This window comes from Molothrus aeneus, chromosome 1, assembly GCF_037042795.1.
Source record: "Molothrus aeneus isolate 106 chromosome 1, BPBGC_Maene_1.0, whole genome shotgun sequence".
NCBI lineage: Eukaryota > Metazoa > Chordata > Aves > Passeriformes > Icteridae > Molothrus > Molothrus aeneus.
The window spans coordinates 120601735-120627875 of record NC_089646.1 but is presented as its reverse complement, the minus strand read 5'-3'; the positions used below and the strand labels follow the sequence as shown (position 1 = coordinate 120627875).

The following is a 26141-nucleotide window of genomic DNA, read 5'->3' as shown; positions in this document are numbered from 1 at the left end:
TATCTCTAGACTTCTGAAAGAGAACTTTTATTAAATCAGTGTCAAAAATCTGAAAGACAAGAATTCAGATATGAAAAATACAAACTCTCCTTATAGTATTTCAATTGTTCCCCTATTTTTACTCAAAGGTTTTATTCTATTCTAAGAACAGTAAAAAAATTACAAATTTTATTGGTGCAATGATTTTGAAAATGGTGAGGTGTACCTCTAGTTACAGGGGGTGAGGGGGGAAATTACTGGACTGTCATGTTCTCTCCAGGCTTCAACTTGTTCTCTATGGTTGTCAGACTGTATCCATCTATCTGAGAAACTGCAGGGGTGGAAGCAAAGGGGTAATTGCCTTCCAAAGGAGCTTTGGTGTTCAGCTAACCCCTAATAAAATGAGCATCTGTGTGACAGAAAGGGCACTACTGCACAGTGCAACAAAGAAGGCTTCCACATCAGCCTTGTCTGAAAGCAGACCTAAGACACTCCCTAACACGCGCCTGCTCAATATTTGCTTTGCACAAGGACTATGATTAATGAAGGCTCATTTCTTTGCTATTTGTCAATGATTCACACAGGCACTCAAAAGAAAAAAAAAAAAACCATTCTCTTTTATTTCTCAATGCCAACATTTTATGGCCTTGAGAAAGACTAGTAGTTAAATGCTTTCAAGCCACAATAAAAGCCCAAGACAACAAAACACAAAAAATCCCAAAGCCCTGAAAACGCAGCAGACTCAAAAGATCAAAACCTGGCTTTACTGAAGAAAAACACCATTATCTTGTGTGGCTCCCACAATGCAGAAAAAATGTTAACCAGCTGTGCAGGAGCAGTGCAGCATCACCTTCTGCGGTGCTGGACACGGATTCCAGCTGCGCTTGTCATTGGCCTTGGAACAGGGGGTGCTGCTGTCATGGGCAGAGCCAGGGAGGGACACATGTTCCATTTTTCTTGTCATTTCCCTTGGGTGTCTTTTCATAACTACATTCCTGCTAATCAGCTTCACCTCAGAGTTGGGCTGGGCAACTAGTTTCCCTTCAGGCTGCAGAGTTTCAAGAAGCCCCTACAGTCGCACCTTATTTGATCAACTCTTTGGGTATGAGCAGCACAAGGACACACAGACTCACTAAATAAACTCAAGCAAGCAAAATAGCACTGTTTACCAGAAACAAGCAAACACAAACCTCAGCTAAGGGGCCATTTGACCTTCAAGCACACAAAATGCAGTGTTCTCTCACTCAGAAAACTCCCAGCACAATGCAGTGGTGGGGATGTGAAAAAGGAGTATGAGCTTTCTCATAGCTGAAATTGTCCATGCTAGGGCACAGCAACAGCTCACCCACCCAGCTTTTTATCACACATCTGGAAGCACCCTGTGCCAGGAAACACCCAGTGCCAGGAGAGTACAAAAGGGAATATCTCACAAGGTCTAAACATCTTCTCTTTATTATGTGTTTTTTGCACTTGAAGTCTTTTGGTTCCCTTCAGCTTTTTGCAATCCCTGTCCAGACCCAGATGGAGCAGCAGATAGAAGAGCTGTAGGTTTTCATTCTCTCTGTTTAGATCAGGGGTTGTGGGTTCTTCCTAAATGTGTGAGCTCTTCCCTCCAAAAGTATAGGAACTTTACTCCAGTGGGAAATTTCCTGTCATTCATACATACTTTGTACCTTTATAGTACAGGATTTCTTTCCATCCAAGCTCTGAAACACTTACTTGGCTGACATCCTCAAATAAAACTAGGAATTTAACTCCATTTGCCTTGTTTTTTTAAACCTACATGGTTTACATAGCACCTTAATATGTATTGATTTGTCTGTTTTTACATATTTGGCTTAAATCGGACTTTGCTAGCACTGGGGTTTTTTTACTGATATTTTTCCTATCTCACTTAAGAAGAGGGTTTTTTTTAAACTTTCTGCCAAGTGGGTAATCACCTGGATTTTGTGTGCTTTTTCACATGATATATTTTCCTTACTTTTTTTTGTAAAAAATTTTCATGATGTCTTCATCTCACTTTTTTGTGACAAAGAGCAATAACTAAATGCAATGTTAAGTGAAGACTTTACTGAAGTTTACCTCCCACATCAATTCTGTTCTTCAGAATGCCCAGTTCAGACATTTTCTGAGCCGTACAAGAGTGAGAAGTTGGAACCAGGTAAGGAAAAAATGAAGAAAAGTCAATTCACAGAAGTTTTACTCATGTTGTCTGAGAAAATGCCAGGCACTATGGAACCCTTCAGCAGCCCAGCTGCAGTGCACCAGAGGCACCAGCCCCTGTAACCATGTCACTGCTGGATGCCATTTGCTGCACCCAGGTCTTCCCCTCTCCTGCCCATCACCTCCTCAGCCTATGAGATCTCCGGGATTGCACACAGATATTCTCTACTGGCTGGTGCAGCTTGAGAGTAATGGAAATGAATTGTCACCACAAGCCACAGTGAACAGAAAATAAATGTCTCCATCCAGACAGCAGCTGCAGGACAGATCCAACAAGTTATTTACTGTTCTGAAAGTCAAAACTGTTGTCTTGAGTGAATACACAACAGCCTTAGTCCCTCCTTGTCCACTTGCAATAAACTCTGTTTCTTCTCCTTTCCAAATGCTGAAGAAAAAAATTTGGAAGATTCAGAACCCCATGGATGGAACTTCCTGGAGAAATCAAGTATCACTCAGTGTGCTGGTCCCTCCACAATGCACAGCAACCCTGAAGCTGTCAGCATGGCCCTGCATGCAAGTTAATAATTTTTGCCTCCTAACCAAGGAGAATTATTATGAAAGTAGGACCAAAGGGTGATCCAACAATCAGGCTTCCAGTCCAGGCTACAGCAGCTGGAATTAATTTAGTAACTTTTGCCCTGCAACCCCTTTCAGAATCTGGAGGAAGCTGCCTGTAGCCATTATAAACTCTTGCTGTCTAAAGTGTACTGGAAGTGTAGGCAGATTGCAGCATCTCAGAGGAGATATTTAATATTTGCTTACCAAAGCCAAAAGACCAGGATGGAATTAAGAATCAATGACTATGGATAAATATCTAAAGCAAAATCTGGATGCCTTTGAAGACTTTCTTACACTTTTATCTCGGCTCTTAGCATTTATTTTTGGTTTTCCACCCACAAAGTCTTTTTTATTGACTGAAATTAAATATTAATTCACTTTTCAAGCTACACTGTAGAAATCTGATCAAAGGCAAATGGTTACTATAATAAGTAGTAGTTAAATTCTATAAGTATAAAGTAATTTATACATTTTTCTTCTAAACTATAGCACTGAACTAAACATGTCAAAAGGCTCTGGGACCAACTGACATTACACAGACACACCCACAATATATTGGCTAAAATAGCTTATTTTCTATTAAAAGGAATAGAAACAAGGCAGCTGAGTCTCTTAGACTTGTAAGCTTTCAAATCACTGCCACCATTATTAAATGAGAACATTATTTAATTACTAATGGTATGAGAGGATAAACTCTGCCTGTTCTAAGTCTAAAATATTCAAGACTAAATTTCCACAGAAATAAAAGATGTTCCAGGTGAAAGATCTGTATCCAGCTTCCCACTTTGTCAGAAACTTTTTGTGGGACCTTAAAGAAGATGCAGTGAACCTCAGGTCCACAATTGTACAACAGGGCTTCCCTACTCTGTCAAATGATTGTAAATCTCAAATCACTTCAATATTACAAGGAACTCAGTAGTAAAAAAATGACAGTAGGGACAGATGAGAACATACATCTACTTGTCTGCATCTAATTTGTAAGCAAGGCTCATTAACTTTGCTCCTCACATACAATAAAATCCTCATGCTTTCTTTAATAGATGTCTTTTCGCACTAGAGGTAAGCTTGGCACTAAATCTTTACTAGGATTGATTTACACAACAAAAAAGATGAGAATATTCTCAGGCACAATGTTTACCCCTCCCTGGGGTGTCTTGGTTTTGGGCTGGTGTGGTGACATGCTGATGTGACTGAGCTCAGCACGTCCCTTTGCACGGTGATTTTTGCATGCATACGCCCAGCACACACAGAGAAGCTGTCAGTAAACAGGCAGGAACAGCTGTCCCCAGCTTACTTTAAAATTCTGACCTACACAGCTGGAGAAAATACGGCTTTGCTTTCACAGAAGGAATAATCTCACTCACAAGCAGGCTAGTCATCAGACCTCCTCTCTCAGGAGATGGCTGTCACTACTCTGAAGCTCCTTGCTGTGAATTAAGACATGGCAAACTGGAGACCCTTTGTATGGCCACTGCCTATGACTGAAGGGTCTGACAATAGAAACAAAAGTTATTTGAGATAACGTGCTAAGAATTTTTTAAAAGAAAGGAGTAATAATGCAATGGATTTTAGGAATAAAAACCCTAATAGGCATTGGGATTTCAATACATGTAGACACTTGCTGATTATATTTCTCCTATTCCCTACCCTGTCCTTGGTCTTCTTTTGTGATGATCTTTTCTAGCCTTAGAGAAATTACCTGGTGACTTGGACTCCCTATTTATTTTCTTTTTCTTTTTTTTGCATCCTTACCATATGAAGCAATGCCATCTGTACAGCTGACATTAGGTCACTTATACAAGGTGCAATTTAATGATCTAAATTGCATATGTTATTCCAGCTAACATGCATCTTGCTCCTGATACAGATCTCCTGTCTTTGACACATGACAAGCCAGGCAGAGCTCTGACACCCTGCTCTGTCCCCAAGGCAGCTTGTCCCCAAAACAGGCTGCAGCCCAGCTGCCCCCAGAGCAAGGCCTTGTGCAGAGCCCTCCACTTGCCCAGGGCTGCTTTCTGGTGAGGCTCCATGAAGCCCCAGCTGCACTGCAGAGCCTGAGCCCTCATCATCACCAAGACTGGTGGCCTTGAGAGTTTCCTATGGTCAAAGGACAATATGGACGTACACAATATTGTGCAGAAGAACCTGAGTGCATTTACACAACTAGGACTACAGATCTTGTGTGGAAGGGGAAGGAAAGACTGCTTTTGCTGTTCAGACACAACCTGGCTCTGTGTTTTTTATGTTTATTTTGATCTATTATCCTGCTCCCATTTTTTTTTGAGTAAATGTCCTTTAAAAACTGTGTTTCAAAATAGCACCCTTAAGTCTAGAATCTACCTTAGCTGTGAAAACTTACCAAACAATGAATGCCAAAGTATTTGACATCACTGAATAAATTTATCAGCATTTTTTATCCACAGAAAAATGTATCTTCTTTTTTTTCTTACATGCTACATCAGTGTTAAATCGGTGCACATCAGTCTATGGTTGGTTGCCCTTCTATAAACACAGAGATCTCAGGTGACTTAGGTAAACATCTCTCTGGAGGGGAGGTTTCATTCCAGTGAAGCTTTAAAACAATAGTTATGATGATATTAAAAATAAATGTAAATAAATATTTTAAATAAATATTTTTAATATCCATAAAGAGTTATGGATATTAAAAAACAAACATTTAGAAAAAAAGTAAAAATGTTGTGACATGCTTTTGTTTAGACCTAAAGAAAAAAGAAAGACTCGCTTGACTTCTGATTGACTCCTTCATGCATTTACAATAGAGAAAAGAAAAATGTAGTTTTGGACGGATAGGAAAGGAAAAGGGGAAATCCAATAAAAAACCTCCGTTCTTCTTTTGCATTTTACTTATGCAAACTCTAGGCATGTTCAGTACCATTTCTGTGCCCAGAGGTGCTGTTTGTCTAGGGCACAGCACTGAAGAACTGTTCCTCCATCCATCATCACGTGGCTGGAACAAGGAAGGATTGCCAAGCGTGCTCCTGCAGCGAACTGATCTGCCACAGGGACCCACGACTGGCACATGTGCAAGCTGCTCCTCCTCTCAGGAACACTCGAGTTCAGCCCAGTTCCTAAGGGGTAATACTCCTTTTCACACAATTGGAATATGAGAAAATGTTCAGAGCTTTTGAAGGTTTTCTTCCCATCTTTCTTTTTAAAAATGGAGGGGGCAAAGGCATCACAGAGCTTTGCAGTTGTGCCTCCTGCTCGCAGGGAGCCAGGTTCTCCTGCTGCTCCCATGCTGGCTTTCAGCTTGGCTTCACAAACAGGAGACATCAGTGCCTGCCCTGCGCCCTTTCCAGCTGCCCCCTGCCTTCCAGTAAGGCCCTGGGAGAGGATGCCTCCATGAAGGATGGAGAATGCCTGCATGAAGGATGGAGAATGCCTCCATGAAGGATGGAGAATGCCTCCATGAAGGATGGAGAATGCCTCCATGAAAGCAGCAAAACCCTCCTAGTAACTGCACTCACTTGACCACCTCTCTGCCCAGCCTCCTTCTCAGGAGCATGGGCTTAGGTAAGGGCTGGAAATCCTTTTTTTAAATCCAGTTAGAGAGGAAACTGATGCTAGAGTTAGAAATGCTGAAGTTACATTAATCTGAATCATTATTGCTGAAATGCTTCAGACATGTTATCAGAGATTTGGTACAATAATGGATATTTCTAAGATTAGGTTTTTCCTTTCAATTTCATACCCGCCTAAACTAAAAAATTTGATTTCAATTAACAACAGAAATCAGACTGAGAGGGGACACCTGTGAGTCAGACATAGCAGCTCTCATCATCAAAGCATCTCATCATCATCAAAGGAAATTAATTTGCTTTCAGAAAAGAGGAGTATTTCAGAAGAGCTTATTCTTCATACAGACATTACCAACATCAGTTACACAATATTGTAATAAGACTTGTCCCACCATTCTGTGTTAACACACACTAAGAATGCTTCCTAAAGAGCACATCTAGCCCTCATCTACTCCCTCTATAATACACTCATCAAGCAAATTATTTTTCAGTCCAAGAGCTCTCATCTCTATCAGCTACTCTAATTAAAAGATCCCCTCTTCAACTTACTTATTTCATCCAAAACTACACATACAAGTATGTAGCAAACTGTGTTGCTTCTTCCTAAATTCAACAGACTGAAGAAGCACTGAAAAGCTAAGAGGAATTATTCACCATTTCACTATTACTGGAGCACCTACAGTATTTTGAGTAAATTTGTCATATGTAGTTTAGAATTAAATCCATGAACACCATCCTCACCATCAGGCAGGAGAATATATCAATCTAAATGCAGATTACAATAAATTAGTATCAAGTTCACAGAATTATTGACCTGTGTAATTATTGACCTGAGCAATGTGTCCATCCTGCTTCAATTCTAAAAAAAGGCTATAGAGTTCAGTGAAACAGGACTGGCCTCATCCTATGTACTCTTTTCAGATTACACATTTTGCCTTTTGTGCTAAATGCAGGTAGCCATAGCCTAAAGAATTTTGAAGTCAATGTTAGTGTTACAACTGAATTCAGGGGCACTAACAAAATTTTTCTGTGCTTTCATCTCACAAAATGAAACTGTATGCATACGTGTATAGACCACAGGCCAAGATACTTTTGGACCAGTTTTTTCAAATAGCATTTAACTCCACAAAAGAATTTATATCAATTTTTTTAAAAGATGACATATGAAAATACAAAAGCTTTGTGAAAGTAACAGAAATGGAAATGAGTTCCCTATTTTTCTCAGAATAAGCCAGTAACACATTTATCAGTCTTCAAAAGAACAGCCTTACCTACTTTATTTTAGCAATACCCATTGTTCTCTAGAAAAACCTCCCCCAAAGTCAAGCACACTGGTGGATACTTCAGTAAAACAGAACAGACAGGTCATCCAAGGATCCTTCAGTAAGCAATCCAAAAGGAGGCTACAGTGCTTGGGAAACACTGTGTGAACGTGAGTTTGTAACAACGAAGCTCGATGTCATTTCTGTCTGTCACAGAAATCCAACTGACTGAAAGAGTAGGAAAAACTGAACCATCTCAGGAGTCAGCCAAAATACCATCCCCAGGAATACATGAAATCACAGCAAGCTTTACTGTCCCAAGGCATGCCAGCAGCAATCCCTTGCAATGGGGCATTCTGCAAGTGGCCAGTGGTACCTGAAACTGTCACTGCCACTCGGCTGTCCTTGGGATAGCTCTGGACTGTGCTGGAGCTATGCTCCTGTACTGGAGATTCTAAAGCAATGTCTGACCCTTGTGGTTGCATCAAGAGGGACTCAATGATGGATAACTGAAGACAATGAACTCTGGGTAACAAATGTGCCCCAGCATCCTGCAGTGAAGCTCATTGCTGCCTTGGAAAGGAAAGCTCCCCCTTTATGAGCTGTTTTGTGAAGAACAGCTCTTTTTGGACTTTTCATTTTCTTATCTTTTAGAGACGAGGATAGAATAGCTTAGAAAACCCCAGAAGATTTTTTATTAGTTTGGTGAAGCACCAGTTTTTAGGCAGAAGCTTAGGGGAGCACAACATCATTTCCACAAGCAGCAGGCATAAAAGTTTCTCAGTGAGGAATGAACTTGAGCCTCAGTGGTCAGGTAAGACTAAACTCAGTAGTTCACCTTTTCATTCAGATAAAAGCTTCCTCCGATTGCAGGTTTGCATCCCATGGCTCCTGTCTTTCCCTGCATTTTAGAAGAAATCCTGTATGAATATTTATTACAAGTAGCTACATGATGATCTGAAAATTCAGCAAATATGATTCAGGCAGTTTGTAGGCACTTAAATACTGAAAGAAAACTACTGCTCTGATAGCTTCAGCAATCTCATATATCTTCTTGATGTGCAATATTGTGAGCAATTTTTTTTAAATGGCTCAGCTGTCAGTGTTGTATACACTTATATATAGTGTATGTGTAAGCTAAACTCCAATAAATCCAAACATTTATTATGGAAATAAAGGCTAGTTGGTAATATTTAGAATTAATGGTTACAGTGCCAGAGTAAGCATGTTTTTCAAAGATAATTTTCCCCCTCCCATGGCTGATCAAAAACACCAGAAGAGCTGTCTCAGGTATGGTATGTAGAGTACAGCTATTGGCTCACCTGTAATGCTGTAACACTCATATGGAAAGGATACTGCACATTTATGAAATTACTTAAATGTAGAACTGTTTTCTGAGTCCCACCCAGTGTAACTCAAATTCACTCATCCCACCTGAAACCCTGGCCTTTTTTTGTGCTTTCCCAAAAAGAGAACAACCAAGGCATGTTAAGAGCAGACTGTGGAGGCTTCACATAAGGACTGTACTGGGATCCTGTTTTAATCTCAAAGTCATTTTTAAACAGCTGTGCCAGTGTCACTTGCTTGTTTTCAATATTCCCCCCAAGGACCTGGTTTTCAGTGCTCTGTGTCAAATATTCACATATCTTCATCAAATAGAAAACTCATGAGCCTGTCATATGTCATGCTAAATACCATGGGGTTTTTTTCTGAAATAAATAACATGCAACAGTCTGTTTGGCTTCCCAGTCACTTGGGAGCAACTTTTTGTTGTTCTGCATCTTGCAACAAAATCGGAGAGCCAAACAAAGGCCAGTTTGCAGGGGATCATATAGATTTGTTTTGCCTCTCAGCTCTGCAAAAGCCAGACAGAGCTTGTTTATCCAGACAATGAGATGCAGCCCTTTGTGTCCCATAGATTTTGCCTGGATAATGTTTCATCATTTAATTCATTACTGTATCTCTCTGACATCTGATTCCTTCCAAATATCTTACATGAGAGAAGACAATACACTGGCAGCTGCTTATAAAAACATGGAACGGAAATGCAACATTTTTAGGACATATGATCTGCCTCTGGGTGAAGGGAAAGGCACAACAGCCTGGTCTGTCCCCTCAGGCATTACCCAGCTTAAGTGACATGTCACAGCTGAAAATCCAGCTCATCAGATGCCTCTGATTTTGTGAGGGGCATGCTGTAATGCCCAAAGCATCACCCTCCTAAACAGAAATACTGCAGTACATATTTCAAAAGATATATACCATTGATGCTACTCTACACTCAATAGATGGTAACAGCATAAAAAAAGGATATGATCAGTGGTAAAAGAAGCTGTTGTTGTAGTTAAATTATTCTCCTAAGTTAAATTAAGTTAATTTGCTCTTCTAAATTAGAGATGCAAGGTGCTGGGGTAAATTAGAATAAATGCTTTCTATCCATTATGGCAAAGGATAGCTGCTCTCATGCAGATGGTACCTGCTGGTAAATCACTGTAATATCATATATCCCAAATTCTAGTAGGTTTCTCTGTGCAAGAGCTACTGTGTGATTCTGTGAATTGTGTCACATGTGCAGGCATATTCTCTTCATTACTGTAAAACTTTGTTTTGCAAAACATTACCAGTTAGATATTACCAAATATGAAAAATGGATTTTGCCAATTTTTAAAATAATTATTCTTGCCTTTTTCTTCCCCCTTTAACAAGACTCATCATAAATCCTCTTTGCTTTTCCTTAATGTATCCATAAAACCAGTCAGGGAAGCCCCTTATCACAGCTACAGAAGTACAGTTCTCATCCCTTTGCTCATACAGGGAATGGGGATATTCCCTGCTGCCAGTGCCTGATGCCAGCGATAAACTGTTATAAAATGAGTCACTGCATCTTTGCCCTTGGCACTGCTTCCACAATTTCAGCATCTGTTTTTCTGAGAATTAAGTGCCAATAATAAGCAAGTGGGTACAAAGGACATTTTACTCATTCCAATAGCAGTTTTTAGTAAGTTTTTTAATAAGTTTGCACACCACTGATAAAATCTCAGGGGAGAAGGGAACCTGTATGTAACTGAGGTACTGAACACCTCTGAGGTAAGACAGATCAGATGGTAGCTGTATTCCCATGACACCTTAAACTGACCAAAAATGCTGAATCATGGGTTACATGATACTTCATATAAGAACTAAATAGAAGGCAAATAATCTTTTAATGACCAGCTCAGCAGTGAGCATATGTAAGTTCTTCAAACAAAATCAATTAACTACTGCCAGTCTTCTTTGTTCCTTGATATAATATCTATTGAAAAAGCAATAAATTCCCTTATCTTTCAAGACATTAAAACACTTGAGTTATTAAATATGAATGACTAGGATCCAATATAATCTCCTTGTCTTACAGTCACATTGACTGACTTTATCGTTTGGCACAAGAAATAACTTCACCTTAAAAGCAAAGTGTGGTAATGAGTCTCCTTGGAAGAAACAATTGTGAAATGAAGACACCTATTTATTACCAGTGACCATTCTCTGTGCTTTACCGTAACTTATTTTCAGTGGTCAAATTTCTATAAAGTATTGGGAGTGACAATGCAAATGATATTATTCCTGGTAGTCCATTTGAATAAAGGTTTATGACAGGATTGCTCCCAAAAATAAGTTTAAACCAGAGGTTGGACAGAAGTTCAAGTCACATATCAGCTAGAAAAGAACACTTATCTCCAATGAATATCCTGCCCTGAGGTATATCACAACATACCAATAAGCTAAGTTTTTCTAAAGTACTTTGAGTGTATATGGTTACCTTCATCCCAAAAGGAACCAGGGGCATACCATTAATTAGGGTTTACCCCTGAATGAACACTGTGACAATCCAATTTCTGAGGACTTGCAAAGGAAAAATGAAGTGTCCTGTATGATACTCTGCTCTGTTCTGGTCATGCATAGTGACTCTGCTAATTTCCACTCACTCTAAGACCACTTTTAAGCTGCTTTACAAGGAATAGGCATGAGAGTAAGTGTGAATTATACCTAAGACAGTGGAAAGTAAGAATCAGGTCCCTAATATAAAATAGGTGTCTTGCCTCTCTTGGCAAGTCATTGTGGCAAGCCCAGCCAAAATGCACTTGTAGCAAAATAAATATTGGTGGCCTAAATCTCCTCTTGTGTGCTCCTGCTTTTTTTTTTTCCCACCCCAAAGGAATTTTTGTTCACAAAAGGGATTAGTTACTCAATACTGCACACAAAGTCCTCACAATTTCCAGTCAGGCTTGGGATAATTATACCTTCTGTAATCCACAATCCACTAGTTAGCTGATAAATTAGTGTGCTTTTTACAAAGAAGTAATACTCATGTTACAATTTGTAACACAAACCAAAAGAAAAAAGCCTCTGAAAACTAACCCAAAGAAAAACAGAAATCAATAAAATTCGGAAAAATCAGCCATGCAGTGAAACAAACAGAATTAACAGAGAACACTTTCAACCCTATCAGGTTTCAGTTTAAATAAAGCAAACCCCATACTGCAGAAACACAAAGGCCAATGTTTTACCCTTCTATGTATGTACATCAACAGGGGTTATGCAAAAATTCAAGGACAGAATGTGACTGAATAGTAATTTTTTAAATTACTTTGTACTACCTTTTATACTTGATCAGTTAGTAGTCACATTGAGTTTGATGCAAATATTCATATGAGAAAAAATAACTTGCATAAGAAAGAAGTGTAGAATCAATCACAATCAATTACATCCTAGTTGTTTTCAAAGGGGCAACATGGCATATAAAACACAAATTGGAAAATCTGAGTGGTATTTGTTGTTACTGTAAGGTAATTAAAATATTCTTGTAGATGAAAGGTGGTAAGTCACTATCAGATATCTTAAGCTAGACATAGAGTCTTTGTTACTCCTGGATATTCCACTTTTTTCTTGTTTCATTCACTCTATATTTACAGTAAAACATCTCGACTAGATGTTTAGGATTTAGCCCAAAAGAGCTTCATCAGTATTAAAAACCAGAGAAAATAATCAGGCTGTTGGACCCACCAAGCAAGAATGAAAGGAAGAGCTCGTGCATTAACACTTTGAAAGACGTACCAAATGTATGGGTTCATTTGACTCACGCTCATTCCAAAGTAAGGCTCCTTTGATTTTGGGAGCACTGCACAAAACAATTTACCTCAGACACAGCTGACATCAGCTCAGGTAGGTGCTCTCTTAAAATGCCAGTTCAACAAGGTGCTGACCATAAACACTGATGCAATCCAGCTGCACAAAGGTCACATCTGACTGAAGTCAGTGCTCATTCTGGTATCTGTCGAGGACTTTTATACTACTGACAGGTTGGTCAGAGCTGCATCCTGCACTAAGGAGACTGTTACAGGTCCAGCAGAGGCAAATAAAAGTCTAAATGATGGTTGATAACATAAGTAAAATATTATTTTTTTAAAGACAGTTTTCACAAACTACTGGTTACACAATAAGTATAAATAAATGCCTGGTCTAAAAACTCAGATGTTATTCTGGATCAAAGAATGCCAGACACATACAAAACTCTGTGGTTTGGAGACCAGGCTTTGGGACTTCTCTGGGATGTAAAATATGCAAAATTCCTGTCCTTCATAAATCCCAGCACTGCTTCTCATTCCATAGCACTGTACATGTCTGAAATGGCTGGACTTCTGCACATCTTTATCTTAATCCTACTTAAAAAGCTTATGAATGAGAGCACTGGAAAATGGAGGCAAATCCTGTTTTCCTCAGCTGAAATGTCTACTGAATTCACAATTGTTTACTGAATTCCTGGGATGAGGACAAAGCAAGAATAGCTGTGCCTCTAATATGGTAATTAGTGACTGAGATGAGGTGCACATATGCATTTACTAAATAGAAAAAACTCAAAAAGTTAATTGTGTCTGTACTGTGCAACAGTACTTGACATATAATATTCCCTTTTTTACTAGCTAAACATAGTTTTAATTTCTTGCCACACATTCTGCTTGCTTTCTCCTATTTATTGTGGCACACCCTGTAAAATACATGCTGCTCATTCACTGTCACCTTGCTCTGTCTCACCTTGCTGTGAGTGCAGTGGCAAACCTTCACTGACCTCAAAAGGAGCAGGATTTGTCCTGAGATGCCTAATCCAAAGCAGGACTCCCTCTTAATTCAGTAAGCTTTGGATCAGACCTAGAAGGGTTCTTAGCAGAATCAAGAAGTGGCAAGACACAGTCACATATCAAAACCACATCCGAGTATTTATCTCACATTTCTAATCTTTGATGTGAAAGGGATTAAAAGCAAGCTGTTCCTGTCAACTGCTTGGATGCTGCACAGGATATAAATGACTGAACAAGCACCTATAGGATATTTATGCATATTCACATGATTTAATTTCTTCAAAAGGCAGCTAATATTTGAATTTCAGGCTTATGGTAATATTTCCTTACTTGCTTCCCAACTTGCCACTGTCAAAGTCCCACCATCCTTTCTACTTTTACGGAGGAAAGAAGTTGGTTGTGCCTCTTGTCTCAGGACAAACTAGAAATTTATTTGACCAAACACAAAACTGAAAAATCTAAAAGAGGTCTTATCTAAACACTTCAGACAAAGTCTTGCCACTGATCCTAACACCGTGTGTTTCAAAGGGCATCCAACTGATTCCACCATATCTTGTTTTATGTTACCTAAGGTCAAATGTGTTGTGATGGTCTTTGCTCTCCTTTATGTCATTCAGCCAAGTTTCTATAGCTGTCTGAGCTGGCATGGGTGTATCTGACTATGATTTTGGCTCATATATGTATTTACAGACTGAAGGTGACTAGATAGGGAAACTGACTGCATGAATTATGGTGACTTCTAGCTACCAGAACCACAAAAACCACATCAAAGGGCATTAACTTAGACAAAAGGCAATTGAAATAATGAAAATCATTACAACATGTATACAAGTGTAATGTGAAACTCCCTGTAGCAAGAAAGATCTATAACATTGAATCAAATTAGAGCATGAGGGGAAAAGGAAATAAAAAGTTAAAAAATAATTATTTAGACATCTGGGGAAATTGAAGAAATAGCCACATTCATTTGCAAAATCTGAGGAGAAATCTGCTCAGACTGACCAAAGGGGGATTTTCTTAAAAGCTGAGGGTCAGCCTAACTTCTTTTAAGTAAATGCATGATGGGGCACTGTGTAAGTCATAAGAACAGTTTGATGAATGGCAGGCACTCATGCAAGTTTAACCATCCTATATTTCTGCATTTATTCAACATGCAAATGAATGAAAGCGAGTCACAGGCAAAGAATGTAAAAATCAGTACATTACTTTTGTTTTATTCATCTGCTTCATCTTGCCATGTTGACTCCTACCTAGTCTTAGGAAAACACTAATTAAGCATATGTCTCAAGCCTTAGAGACAACTGCCTTGGTTTCTGTATATAAAAGAGGAAATATTTCACAAACAAATCTGCCTGCTGGATGTCTCTGTGGCAGTGTCCGCGGCCAGGTGATCCCGCAGGTTGCGTGCAGTGTGTTTCAGCAGCGTGGCTCAGACAGGATTTCCTCCTGCCCGCATCCAGGAGGAGAGGTCTCTTATGGAACACACTGGTGACGTTCCAAGGTGTGCAGGACTGAGAAGCTGGTCCCTGAGTCCTGCAGGCAGTGCAGAAGCTGTGTCACAGAAGCGCTGGCAGGGGCTGATGGATGTTAGCTTGCACCAGGGGATCACGGTGCGTAACACGGCCTCCCTGAACCCTTTTTGGCAAAACTTACACCCATCTGCTTCCCCTCTGCTCTTTCTCCTGGAGAGGAACATATGGCCCAGAATATGTATCTTGGAAGCAGAAAATTTATTCATGTAGTTTTCTAAAATATTCTGAATAAATTTATTCATGTAGTTTTCTAAAATATTCTGAATACATTCATTTTTCTCCTATAAGCTTTTATTCCACTTACGGACCTTAAATTCTGTCACAACATTTTTTTAATAAAGTAAGTTCCTTGCTTAAAAAGTTATGTAGCTCACAATGAAAAATGAAAATTTAAAAAAATGTGTATTGTTCCTCAATAGTAAGAGTTACTATTGCAAGAAAAATCTTTGCCAGAATTTTCATTTTTTTGTCCATTGCAGCATCATATTTAATACTTACCTTGGTCCAAAGAGCATTGCATCCAATAACAAACAACAACAGAAGAAAATAAAGCCACAGTTAAGCTTAACATGAACATCTAAACATCAAACATTTTAGAGTCATTCAAATTGGAGATGAGCTTCCAAAATTTACCTCACATTAATTAGTGCTTCACACCACAAACAGAACAACTAAGTTCCTCAAGATGCAAGAAAATCCTTCTTTTAAATACCAATAGCAACATCTGTGTGTGCAGTCCCATTTCTACAACCAGGGTAAAATTTTCCATTGTATCAGTGAAGCTTCAGCCAACCTCCCTGTTTGGAGACAGCAGAACTGGACCCAGGACTCATCTGAATTTGTTCTCACTGCTGACTAAATATATATAAACTTTACACATCTATATTTGTGTGCGTGTATACATGTATAGAACATATACTTGTTTATATACATATACCTGTATACACATAAATACGCATGCATATAAATATATATATGCATTAATATTTTAGTATTTTTATACAAAACACTCTAATTCTTGATTGCAAAAATGTAGTATAAGAGAAAACATGCCATAATAAAACCATGCCTTAACTGATGACCTTTTGATGGCTTATCCAGCACAACCCACCAAACACTGACACAACACATATGCAGTGCCTGTAGCAGGACAAGCAACACTGAAATGGATGTTTGTCATAACCAAATACTTTTCTAACAAACAAGTAGATAATGTACTATGTCTGCATTTTCATTGAAGTGTTTCATATGGAGTCCATTAAGAATCACACAGATGTTTCTCATCACATACAGCAAAAGCAAAGTACAGTACAGTACAGTAGTTGCCTAAAAACAACTGAACTCAACAGGGATCCTTCTGCTGATTTCACTGTGGTTTAGGACAGATTTGTGTGTTTTCACTTAATGATATGTAGATTTTTAGATTCTTCTTTTCTCTAAATATTTTAGTGGATGTTGTTGATTCCTACAAGTCAAATGCATGGGTCATGAAACCATTTTCTACTATCTTTGTATTAAGCCTATTGATTATCCTACCTTTGCTGCAACAGATGAGTTGGGTTTCTCAAGCAAGTCCCAAAGCTTCTTCCTTTTCTCTGGGCAGCAGGTATTATCAAACTCTTCCCCTTCTCTTTCTCGCAATGTCTCTGCCTCTCTCCGCAGTTCCTCATTCATTTGCTCTTTCTTTTGATGGTATCTTGCCTGGCAGCAAGATTCTAAATATATTTCATCAATCCCCCAGTAATCAAGCTCCTGGCCAAAAGAGAGAGCACACATTTCTTCCATCATATGTAGTTTCCCTGTCCTGTAGAAATTTAAAATGGAAGTGAAAGCCCCTGGGTGTCGATCAAAAAAATACTCATTTTCATTCAGATTATAGTCATCGCATACTTCCAGCAGAGATTCATGGGTATTGCAGTCTCTGAGCTTTCCCAATCGTGTCCTTGGAAGTCTGTCCAAAGTCCTCCACAGCACTTCATGGTTGAGTCCACCGACATTTATTTTAACCCTCCGCGAGCAGGCTTTGCTCCTAATGATCTCCACTGGTTCTGGAGGGAGAGAAAGGGTGGACCTTGAAGACTTTTTGGTGATCCCTGGTGGAGCTTTCTCAGCCATTCTGAAAAAGACGAAGTTGTAACACCAGAGTCTGTAGGAAAATTAGCTTGGAGACTACGAATATTTGGGCAGAATCCTCTTCAGACAGACAGCTCCATTCCTGAAGCTAAAAAAGACAAAAAATTAGAATATTGCCAGGTACAATGCATCCCCCAATCTCTCTCTCTCTCTTTTCCATACTTTCATATGCAGATGAAAATTTAATGATTGCAATTTACCCTCTTTGTAGTGATACTCTTTGTGGTAATATCCAGAAGCACTGGAACAGCTGGAACAGCTAAGAGCACTATGCTTAAGCAAAGGAAAAACTCACTGGAATTCCTGTATTTGTGAAAATCAACTGCTACAATTTGTAAAAAGGACTTGGGTTTTTTCTTTTTTTTTTTTAAGAACCAGTTTCTGATGCAGTTGTGTTAGCTTAATCTGATTATTTATCTTTTAATGTGCGAGGTGTGCAAATGGAAAGATTATAGGAACATCTACAAGTAAAGACAGAGGCTACCCTACTTTTATTGAAAATTCAAATTTGGGAGATACTGAAACTGAATAAAAGAATCACAGCATATCAAAATCTTCACACCAAACTGTTTCCCTCCTTGTCCCAATTCAAATCTTAGTTTGCTGTATTATTTCATGGGTAAATGTTATTTACCAAACAATTCAAATGCCATCCTGAGAAGTCGTATTTTTTACCACCACACAGCACTTACTACTTTACAAATGGGTCAAAAGAATCCTAAGTCTTTTGTGGCCAACTGACCAGCAATACATGTTATACAGGCAAGGGCTGTGCATGCAATTCTCCGGATTCTCTGCAAGGCTCTTCTCTGCCCCACTGTTCACCTGCTACATTGCTGCAGACATGACTGAATGACAGCAATCAGTGACCTCAGTTTCAATAATCCACAAGTGCATCCTCACTCACTGTGCCCAGTGCTTCAGTGAACTCTGAAGTGCAGCTGCTTGTCACTAAATGTAGAATACCAGAATCAATCAGGAAGGAAACCCACCCACCAGCTCTACTGCTGCCAACTGTCAGACACAGTGCTTAAATATTCACCTAGCAATAGTATCATGGCCCAAAGAATGCTTAGACAAGGCTTCTGTTTCAAAGTTGGAAAGTCCTCAGTAATTCCCAGAATTGACATCTCCTCCTCCTGTTCTCAGCAAATCAACAATTCAACAGTCTGGTGGTTTTTGTTTTTGTTTTGTTTTGTTTTTTTTTTATTTGCTTGTTTTGTTTTGCTTGAAGTGAAATAAGTCTAGCAAATAAAAGAATTTGAAGTGTACCAGAATTCGATCCTCTTTGCAGGGTAAAGCATGAAAGTTGTTCTGGGAGGGATTGTTACTTATAAATACATCAGGAGTGAACACCTGGGAGGGGTTTGAACTGATTTTACTGAAGTACCAGTTGGCACAAGAACAAATGGGTACAAACTCATAATGAGGAAAGGCAGAAATTTGAAAGAGAATTAGAAAGTCACATAGACCAGATCCACACCAGAGCAGTGAGGATTTAGATTAACCCTTTACTAGAAGTTTCAGGAAAAACAAAGAATAATTCCAGTGTGTCCTCTGACATGCCCATGACAGTACTGACTATGCTGCTGGTATAAAATCAAAATTGCTAAACTTCATTATAGCTAAACTTTAAAAGTTCCTCGACCAATAGATAAAATAAGACACAGTCAACTACAGTCCAGATATTACTGTCATTTCCAAAAACATCAGAAAAGAGGAAAATTACTTATGAGAAAAATACTTACATCTAAAGATTTACTTCTTTGTTTTGTTTTATTTTGTGCATAAGCACAAAATTGCTAAATTATGGCAACAGCCCAGAACACCACCATTTTAGTTACCAATTTCACTGTCAAGCTGAACTTCAAAATTGTAAGGGTCCAAATATTCTGCATCTTCCCATCCTGCCTCCAGCACTGCATTGTGAAGATCCCTCCTCATCTCCCAGCACAACCCAGAGCACTTCTGTGCCTAATTACATAAGGGTTTAAGCCTGTAACATTTACCTTCATTGACAAAAATGATTATCTGATAACTTCACTTTCAAAGATAAATATCCTACTAAAATCAAAGCCCTGGCATCAGTAGGTTTGCATAATATATATCCCTTTCTTTTGTGTTTGTTTTGGTTTTTTCCCTCTTGACCTTAAGCTGATTTTGTTCTCTGGTTTTACCCTTCTCCTCATTTCCTTATATGCAAGGGGATGATGGTGAGACTTCTGAGAAGTGGGGGACTCCAATCCTTGCAAGATCTCCTCACTTAAGCATTTCCTAGTGATCTGTGATGCATGTATCAGTCTTCTGACATACAGACAGCTACACAAAGAGTAAGCAGTTATGAGAAGATATTTCTCTACAGAGGAAATATTTGCAAACTCTATTTTTAAAAAAATCCTTTTAGATTTCAATGCACAATGATATTTCTCCTTTAAAGGTTGTCTTACTTAAGAAAACAAAAGAATTGAAGAAATTCATAAAGAGGTTTTGTTATTCTTCATGAAATCAGTCAAGTCTTCAGGCATTTCCTAGAGAGATTCACTAGTTTATTCACTATTGTATCTCAGGGATTTTTTTTTTCTGTTTTAAAATGAAAATGTGTACCCTAATATTAGCAATATCAAGTAAAAACACAATAGAGATCAAGCATCTCATCTGATTAATCTTAAGTTAACCATATCCTTATTTATTTTTTCTGATTGCAGAAACAAAGGATTAACAAGTCTATGCATTGTTTTAACTTTTCCGCAGTGTAGTTACCAGACATATTTTTTAAACAATGCAAATACTCTAGTGTCACCATGACTGGTCTAAAGCTGATAAAACATTTTTTGATTTTTCAGTAGAATTATTGGTTGCATTCTCCTACTTGAGGAAATGTGGCTTTTCTAAAAAACTTTAAAAATCCTGGTGGCTACACTGAAGTCAGCAGTGAAACACTATTAAGTTAGTGTTGAGAATGTGCTATGTACATATACATGTACCAAGGGATGAACCACCATTCACAACATGCAGCATTTTGAAAAAAATAAAAAAAACTACATTTTCCCAAGTGAAGAATCTTGAACCATGAGGCTGATTTTCTGCCTTTTTTACAGCGCTCGTCATTGAAATATACATTGAAGAAGGAGGATGTATAACTTAAAAATAAATAAATGAATTATTTTAGTTTCCTTCAAAAGTGCTTTTCTTCCCACCTTCTTTCATTCTTCATACCTTCTTTAGTTCTCTGATGATAATTTTTAAAAAATTTCTTCCTAGACAAACTTTTCCCAAACCTTGGCTAAAAAGCCTGGTTTAAACTGTGCCTTTAACAACTACATAATCAACAGCCTCTACTTTCACAATCATAGGGTCCCTTTACCATCTCCACAGCCCTCCTTTGGGCATTTTCCAGTAGTTTTATATTATTATATTGTGGCAGCCAAAGCTGCCCGCAACACTCGAGGTGAGGCTGTCCCAGTGCAGAGCAGAGCAGGACAATCCCCTCCCTTGCTTGGCTGGCCATGCTGTGCCTGATGCCCCCAGGACAGGGTTGGCTCTCCTGGCTGCCAGGGCACTGCTGACTCACATTCAACTTGCCATTGATCAGGACTCACAGGTCCCTTTCTCTGCCACTGGTTTCCAGCCTCTCATTTCCCTGTCTGCACATCCATCCAGGGTTGCCCCATCCCAGATGGAGAATCTGGGCACTAGTCCTTGTTACACTTCATGTGGTTGGTGATTGCTCATCTCTCTAATTTATCCAGTCTCTCTGCAGGGCCTCCCTGGCTTCAAGGGAGTCAACAGCTCCTCCCAGTTTAGTGAACTTAATACCCCTTCTCAGTGAACTTAATATCCCTTCCAGTCCTACATCCAGGTAATTTATGAAGATGTTGAGGAGCACAGGGCTGAAGATGGAGCCCTGCAGAACCCCACGAGTGATGGGTCAGTCTGATGTCACCCATTTACTGTAACCCTTGTGCCTGACTCATGAGCCAGCTGCTCACTCATCCCATGATGGGTTTGTCCAGCTGTGGACATCTTATCCAGAAGAATCCTGTGAGAGATGGTACCAAAAGCCTTACTGAAATCGAAAAAAGATTACACCCACTGCCTTCCCCCTATCAACTAAGTGGGTTACCTTGTCAAAAAAGGAAATTGCCTTTATGTTACTATGTAACATTTCTAACTTGAAAAGCCACATAATCAATTTAATACAAAATCACCAGATCTTTCATTATAACAAAATTATAGAAGATTTTTTTTTTCATAAGAAGACAAAATACTTTTCACCTTGGCTTATTGCCTTAACCTTCAGGCTGTGCACAATTCCACCACACACCTTGTCCACCATGGGCTAGTAAAAAATGTAACTATCACTTGGGAGGCAGGCAAAGCCAGCCTAGTGCTCACCAGCACACTTAGGAATTGGTAGAGAAAAACACAAATTCTACCCCATATATAAAAGCAAATCTAGATAAACCCTGCATTCTTCCTGTGCGATAATAAAATTACTTTGTAGCAAAATACCTGTAATATTACATGAAATTCTTCAAATCAAAGTCAATTCTTTGCATTAAATAAAAATGAAAACTTCAAAGAGTACAACTCGAGAAGCTAGGGAAAGCCAGAAGGAAGGTTAAGTGCCCTCCCCCGCACCACAGACATGCAGCTTTTAATGGTGTGACTCTCACATCAATCCCTTCCTCTTTACATGAATGGGCAATTATTTACCATTTCTTTTCATCTTTCTTATTCAGTATTTGGCCTCTGATGTTATTCAGCTTTTCCTGCTGCAAAGCCTACATTACACACAAAGTGCTGAATTTCCCTCAGGGAGCTCTCCCTGTCCAACCCAAGCACTTCCAGGGTATCCCAGTCTCCCCTTCAGTAGGAGGCCATTATTACCATTGCTTTATAATGTAGAAATGAAAGTCATAGATGCCTGAGGTATCCAACAATTTTGGCTGCTCAGATTGAGATAGCTGCTTATTACAGAGTCCCTAGCATTTTCAGCCCTTTGGACAGGCATGCCTACACGACCAGATTAAACCCTCAGGCTGAGGAACCCAGTTATCTGTGCTGTCACGTTGCCGGAACATCGCCTGCCAGGGCACAGTTAGGACCCTTCCAAGTCATTTGCAAGGATGGCTGGAGAGTCCACATGCTTCAAGGTCTGCTCCTAGCAAGTGGTTTGTTCCCAGCCATCTGCCTTGGAGTGCAGGTCAGTGTAACTGCACGCAGGGAGGTTGCCATGCTGAGCAGTGCCAGCCCCTTCCATGGACTCCATGTGCAAGACCTCTCCTCCAAAAGGATTCACATCCCAGCCACTCTTGCATGCTTTAGTCATAAACATCTCTCCCAATCTTTGTCATACAAATTTTGCCAAATAAGATGGAGAAGTTACAGTACATAAGCACGCTTCACTGCTGGAGCATGTCCTGCACTTAATGCAGTGAGGAAAAAAGTATGTGGTACCCAAGAAGAGGTTGTATCATAAGGATCCCAGGAAAAGTGAACAATTTTGCTTTCTTCTGACTTTTAAGGGACAAACTTCTAACATTTTGGTCAGAAGATGTCTTTTTGTCAAAATCTGTCAAATTGTTTTCAAGAAAAGATTTGATTAATTAATTTCCTTGCTTTGAAAACAAATGGAAGAGTTTTTCACAATTTGCTGGAAGTGTTTTCAACATTTTAAAACAAAATCTGGTTCTAGATGTAGTGATATTTAATTATCTTTTTAAAAGTTCAAGAAAGCTCTGGATTAAAAAGAAATTATTAAACATTAAACAAATTATTAAATGGGTTATTCCATTCAAAGTATTTATTTTCAGGTCTGAAGAGTCTAAGATCAATGTGCTGGATTTCTTCACGTGCAAAAATGCTCAGTAAAATCAAGAAAGATTTGGGGAGACAATTGTTGCACTTACTAGTTTAGCTGTTAAAACTGACTTAAGGCTTAAGAGCTTCAGGCTGTATTTAATGCAGGTATGTAACACTTTCTGGGAAAATAGCTTTAGGTTTTGCAGATGTAATGTCAGGGGAAAATCAGAGTGGACATTAGGAAAAAATTTCTTCACCCAGAGGATGGTTGGGCACTGGAACAGACTCTCCAGGGAAGGGGTCGTGACATCAAGCCTTTCAGAGTTCAAGGAGCATCTGGTCAATGTTTTTAGTCATATGGTTTAGTTTTTAGTTTTAGGTAATCCTGTGAGGAGCAGGGAGTTGAACTCAAAGATCCTTATGATCCTTTCTAGCTGGAGAACTGGAGGTACTCTGTGATTTAAAAAAAACCTTAGAAAGCCTGTGCTCACCTCAGCATCTGATTCTTAAAGCCTACAAATGAGATCCAGCAAGTTAGCCAAGAAAAAATAAAAGAAGTTGGTTGTGACAAACCAATGTATTTTTACTGAGCAAACACATTTTTGCTAGCTTATTTGTTTGTATGATTCTTCTTTCAGTGTCTGCTTTGCTGTAATCTCTCTGCTGCCACATCTTAGCTCTCAAATGTCTGCTCTTTGTTTCAAAATATAAGGATCTTTAGTTTCTTAATGGTGTGCTGTGGGATCTTTTACTAGAATTTTCCCTTAATTTCAGTTTTTAAAAAGATAGCTGAGGTGATAGCGAAAACTCTGCATAAAAGCATCCCACTTAAATGAGTTGTTAGTTATTTCCATTTCCCACCTCTAGAGAAGTCACATCTCATTTAGTTAAGGATTGGCAAGCTGAACGCAGGAAGTGTCAGGAAACATGTCAAAGAATTCCTGAGCATCCTTTGTATGTCTCAGATTCATATCTATATGCAAGAACACATGCGTGTGTGCACAGGAGAGAAGTATCTGAGCTTTGATTATCCAAATTGCTGGTGACAGCTCTTGGCACAAGTCCTCAGGGGCTTCAGTGGGTGACACCACTCATAGCACCATGGTCTGAGGGGGCAAAGATGAACCTTAGCCTGTCTCCCCTGTGACACAGCTTCTCTGTGAACAAACCCTGGCTCTTGCCATACTACAGTCATGGGCAGAGCTGTTACTGGAGAGCTGAGTCTTTCCATGAACTAAGACCAAATCCCACCTCTTGCTTTGACTGCTCTGTTAACAGCTATAGAAGGGCTGGTCTATGAAAAGTAAGATCTTGCTTTAAGAGGAGATCCTGCAAAATCAGCTCTTGGGGCTATGGCTAACTGGTCTGAAATGATGATTATTTCTACTTCATAAAAGACCTCATTGGTTATTTATTTCTGGTTTGGGAAAATTTAAACTTTGGCTGCACAAAGTCTTGGAGATCTGCAGGAAAAACTCAAAAAAGATTAGGCCTTTTATAGACGAACTTTTCAGATTAACTAAATCAGTCTGTCTGCTAACTCGCTGTTCTCACCATCTTGAGCACAGAGGTGTCTTTTAGATGGATGAGCTGAACTTCACCAAGGAGCAGCAGACTCTGAGACTCTATATATTCCCTAGGAGCCTTGGATAAGAAAACCCAGACAGAAATAGGTAAGGTGACAAAAGACAGAAAAAGAGGGAAAGTATAACTGATAAAATGTTTTTAAAGTCTTGCAGTCACACAGGCCTGGCAGTTTTGGCTTATCTGAGTTTTCTAACTGCCCCAACAGCACTTGTAATCACTAACTGAAGCTCTTATGCAAGGTAAAGCCATGTGGGTGGGCTCTAGACACACGACAGGTGATGCAGACTGCTTTACAAAAAGCTAAATGCTCTTGAGAGCATTCAGAGTAATTTTACCTCAAGTCTCATGGAATTTAGGGCTCAAGTGGTCTTTTTGAGTAGCACCTCTTCACAAGTCTGTATCTGAGCACTGGGATTGTAGCATCCCCTCAGCCTGCACTGGGGTCTCAAGACAGCACTGAACATGGCTTTGTAGCCTACCCAGTGCTGAATCAAGATCCCCCCAAACTTTATTTCAGATCAGCTCCGATTCTCTCTTTCCTTAACCACAGCTCTGCTGTGGGTGCTTGTGACAAGTGTGGCTATATGATCCTTACAAACAATCCTGGTGCATTCCTGCTCAGTTTACAAAAACCTTTCCATTTCCATTGCAGGTTGAAACATCTCTCATTTAGGATGTTGTTGTTGGTCATGTCCGCGCTTTACTGTTCATGTTTACAATTGGTTGCTAAGGGCTGTTACTGCTTTTGCCAAAGATACTGTCTTTCACTGCTTATTTAGCCTTCCCTGGAAACTTCTGAGGAGATGAGCTGTCACAGAGAAGTACAAGGCCAAATGGCAGATCATTTTCTTTAATGTCAAACAACCTGATATTACAGAAATGTGATTATGTAAGGTCCTCATGTCAGGTCTAAATCAGACTACATATTTATATCCCAACTAGCACTCTGGATCCAAAGGTTTGATTGGTGCTTCCATACAATTCTTTGAGAGTCTACAGATGTTACATGTTCAGGATACACTAATAATAGCAAATACATTAATATTAATAAATTAGAGCTTTGAGTTGCAATTTATCCATCCACTACCTGATTTTCTCTTCTAATTGCATTGCAGTGCATTAAGATGATGGAGGAGACTGTCAACACATCATTTGTTCTTTCAGGAGGCACTAATGTAACCAGTTGTCCTAAAGCAATTCGTTTTAGGGTTATTCTAAATATGTTAGCTTCTCTAACCCTTCAATCTTCCACTGCTCCCTGCCAATAACAGTGCTGCCAAGTAGCTGAAAGCAGTGAAGAACTTCACAGATGTCTTTTTGTTCTGCTGAAGAAAAGCCTGCACAGTGTAGTAATAAATGATGATTCTAGGTTTCTAGGCAGGGAAATATTACACAACATATAATATAACC

At 39.2% G+C, this 26141-nt stretch overlaps 1 protein-coding gene across 1 annotated transcript in view; it reads right to left on the bottom strand.

Annotated features, from left to right (window-relative positions):
* The window catches only part of KCNB2 (potassium voltage-gated channel subfamily B member 2), a 180876-nt gene that overhangs the window by 147336 nt on the left and 7399 nt on the right, over window positions 1-26141 (bottom strand). The window contains exon 2 of the mRNA XM_066563895.1: window positions 16743-17427. Coding sequence (XP_066419992.1) covers window positions 16743-17321 — 579 coding nt within the window. The 5' untranslated portion in view covers window positions 17322-17427. The remainder of the gene's footprint in view (window positions 1-16742; window positions 17428-26141) is intronic.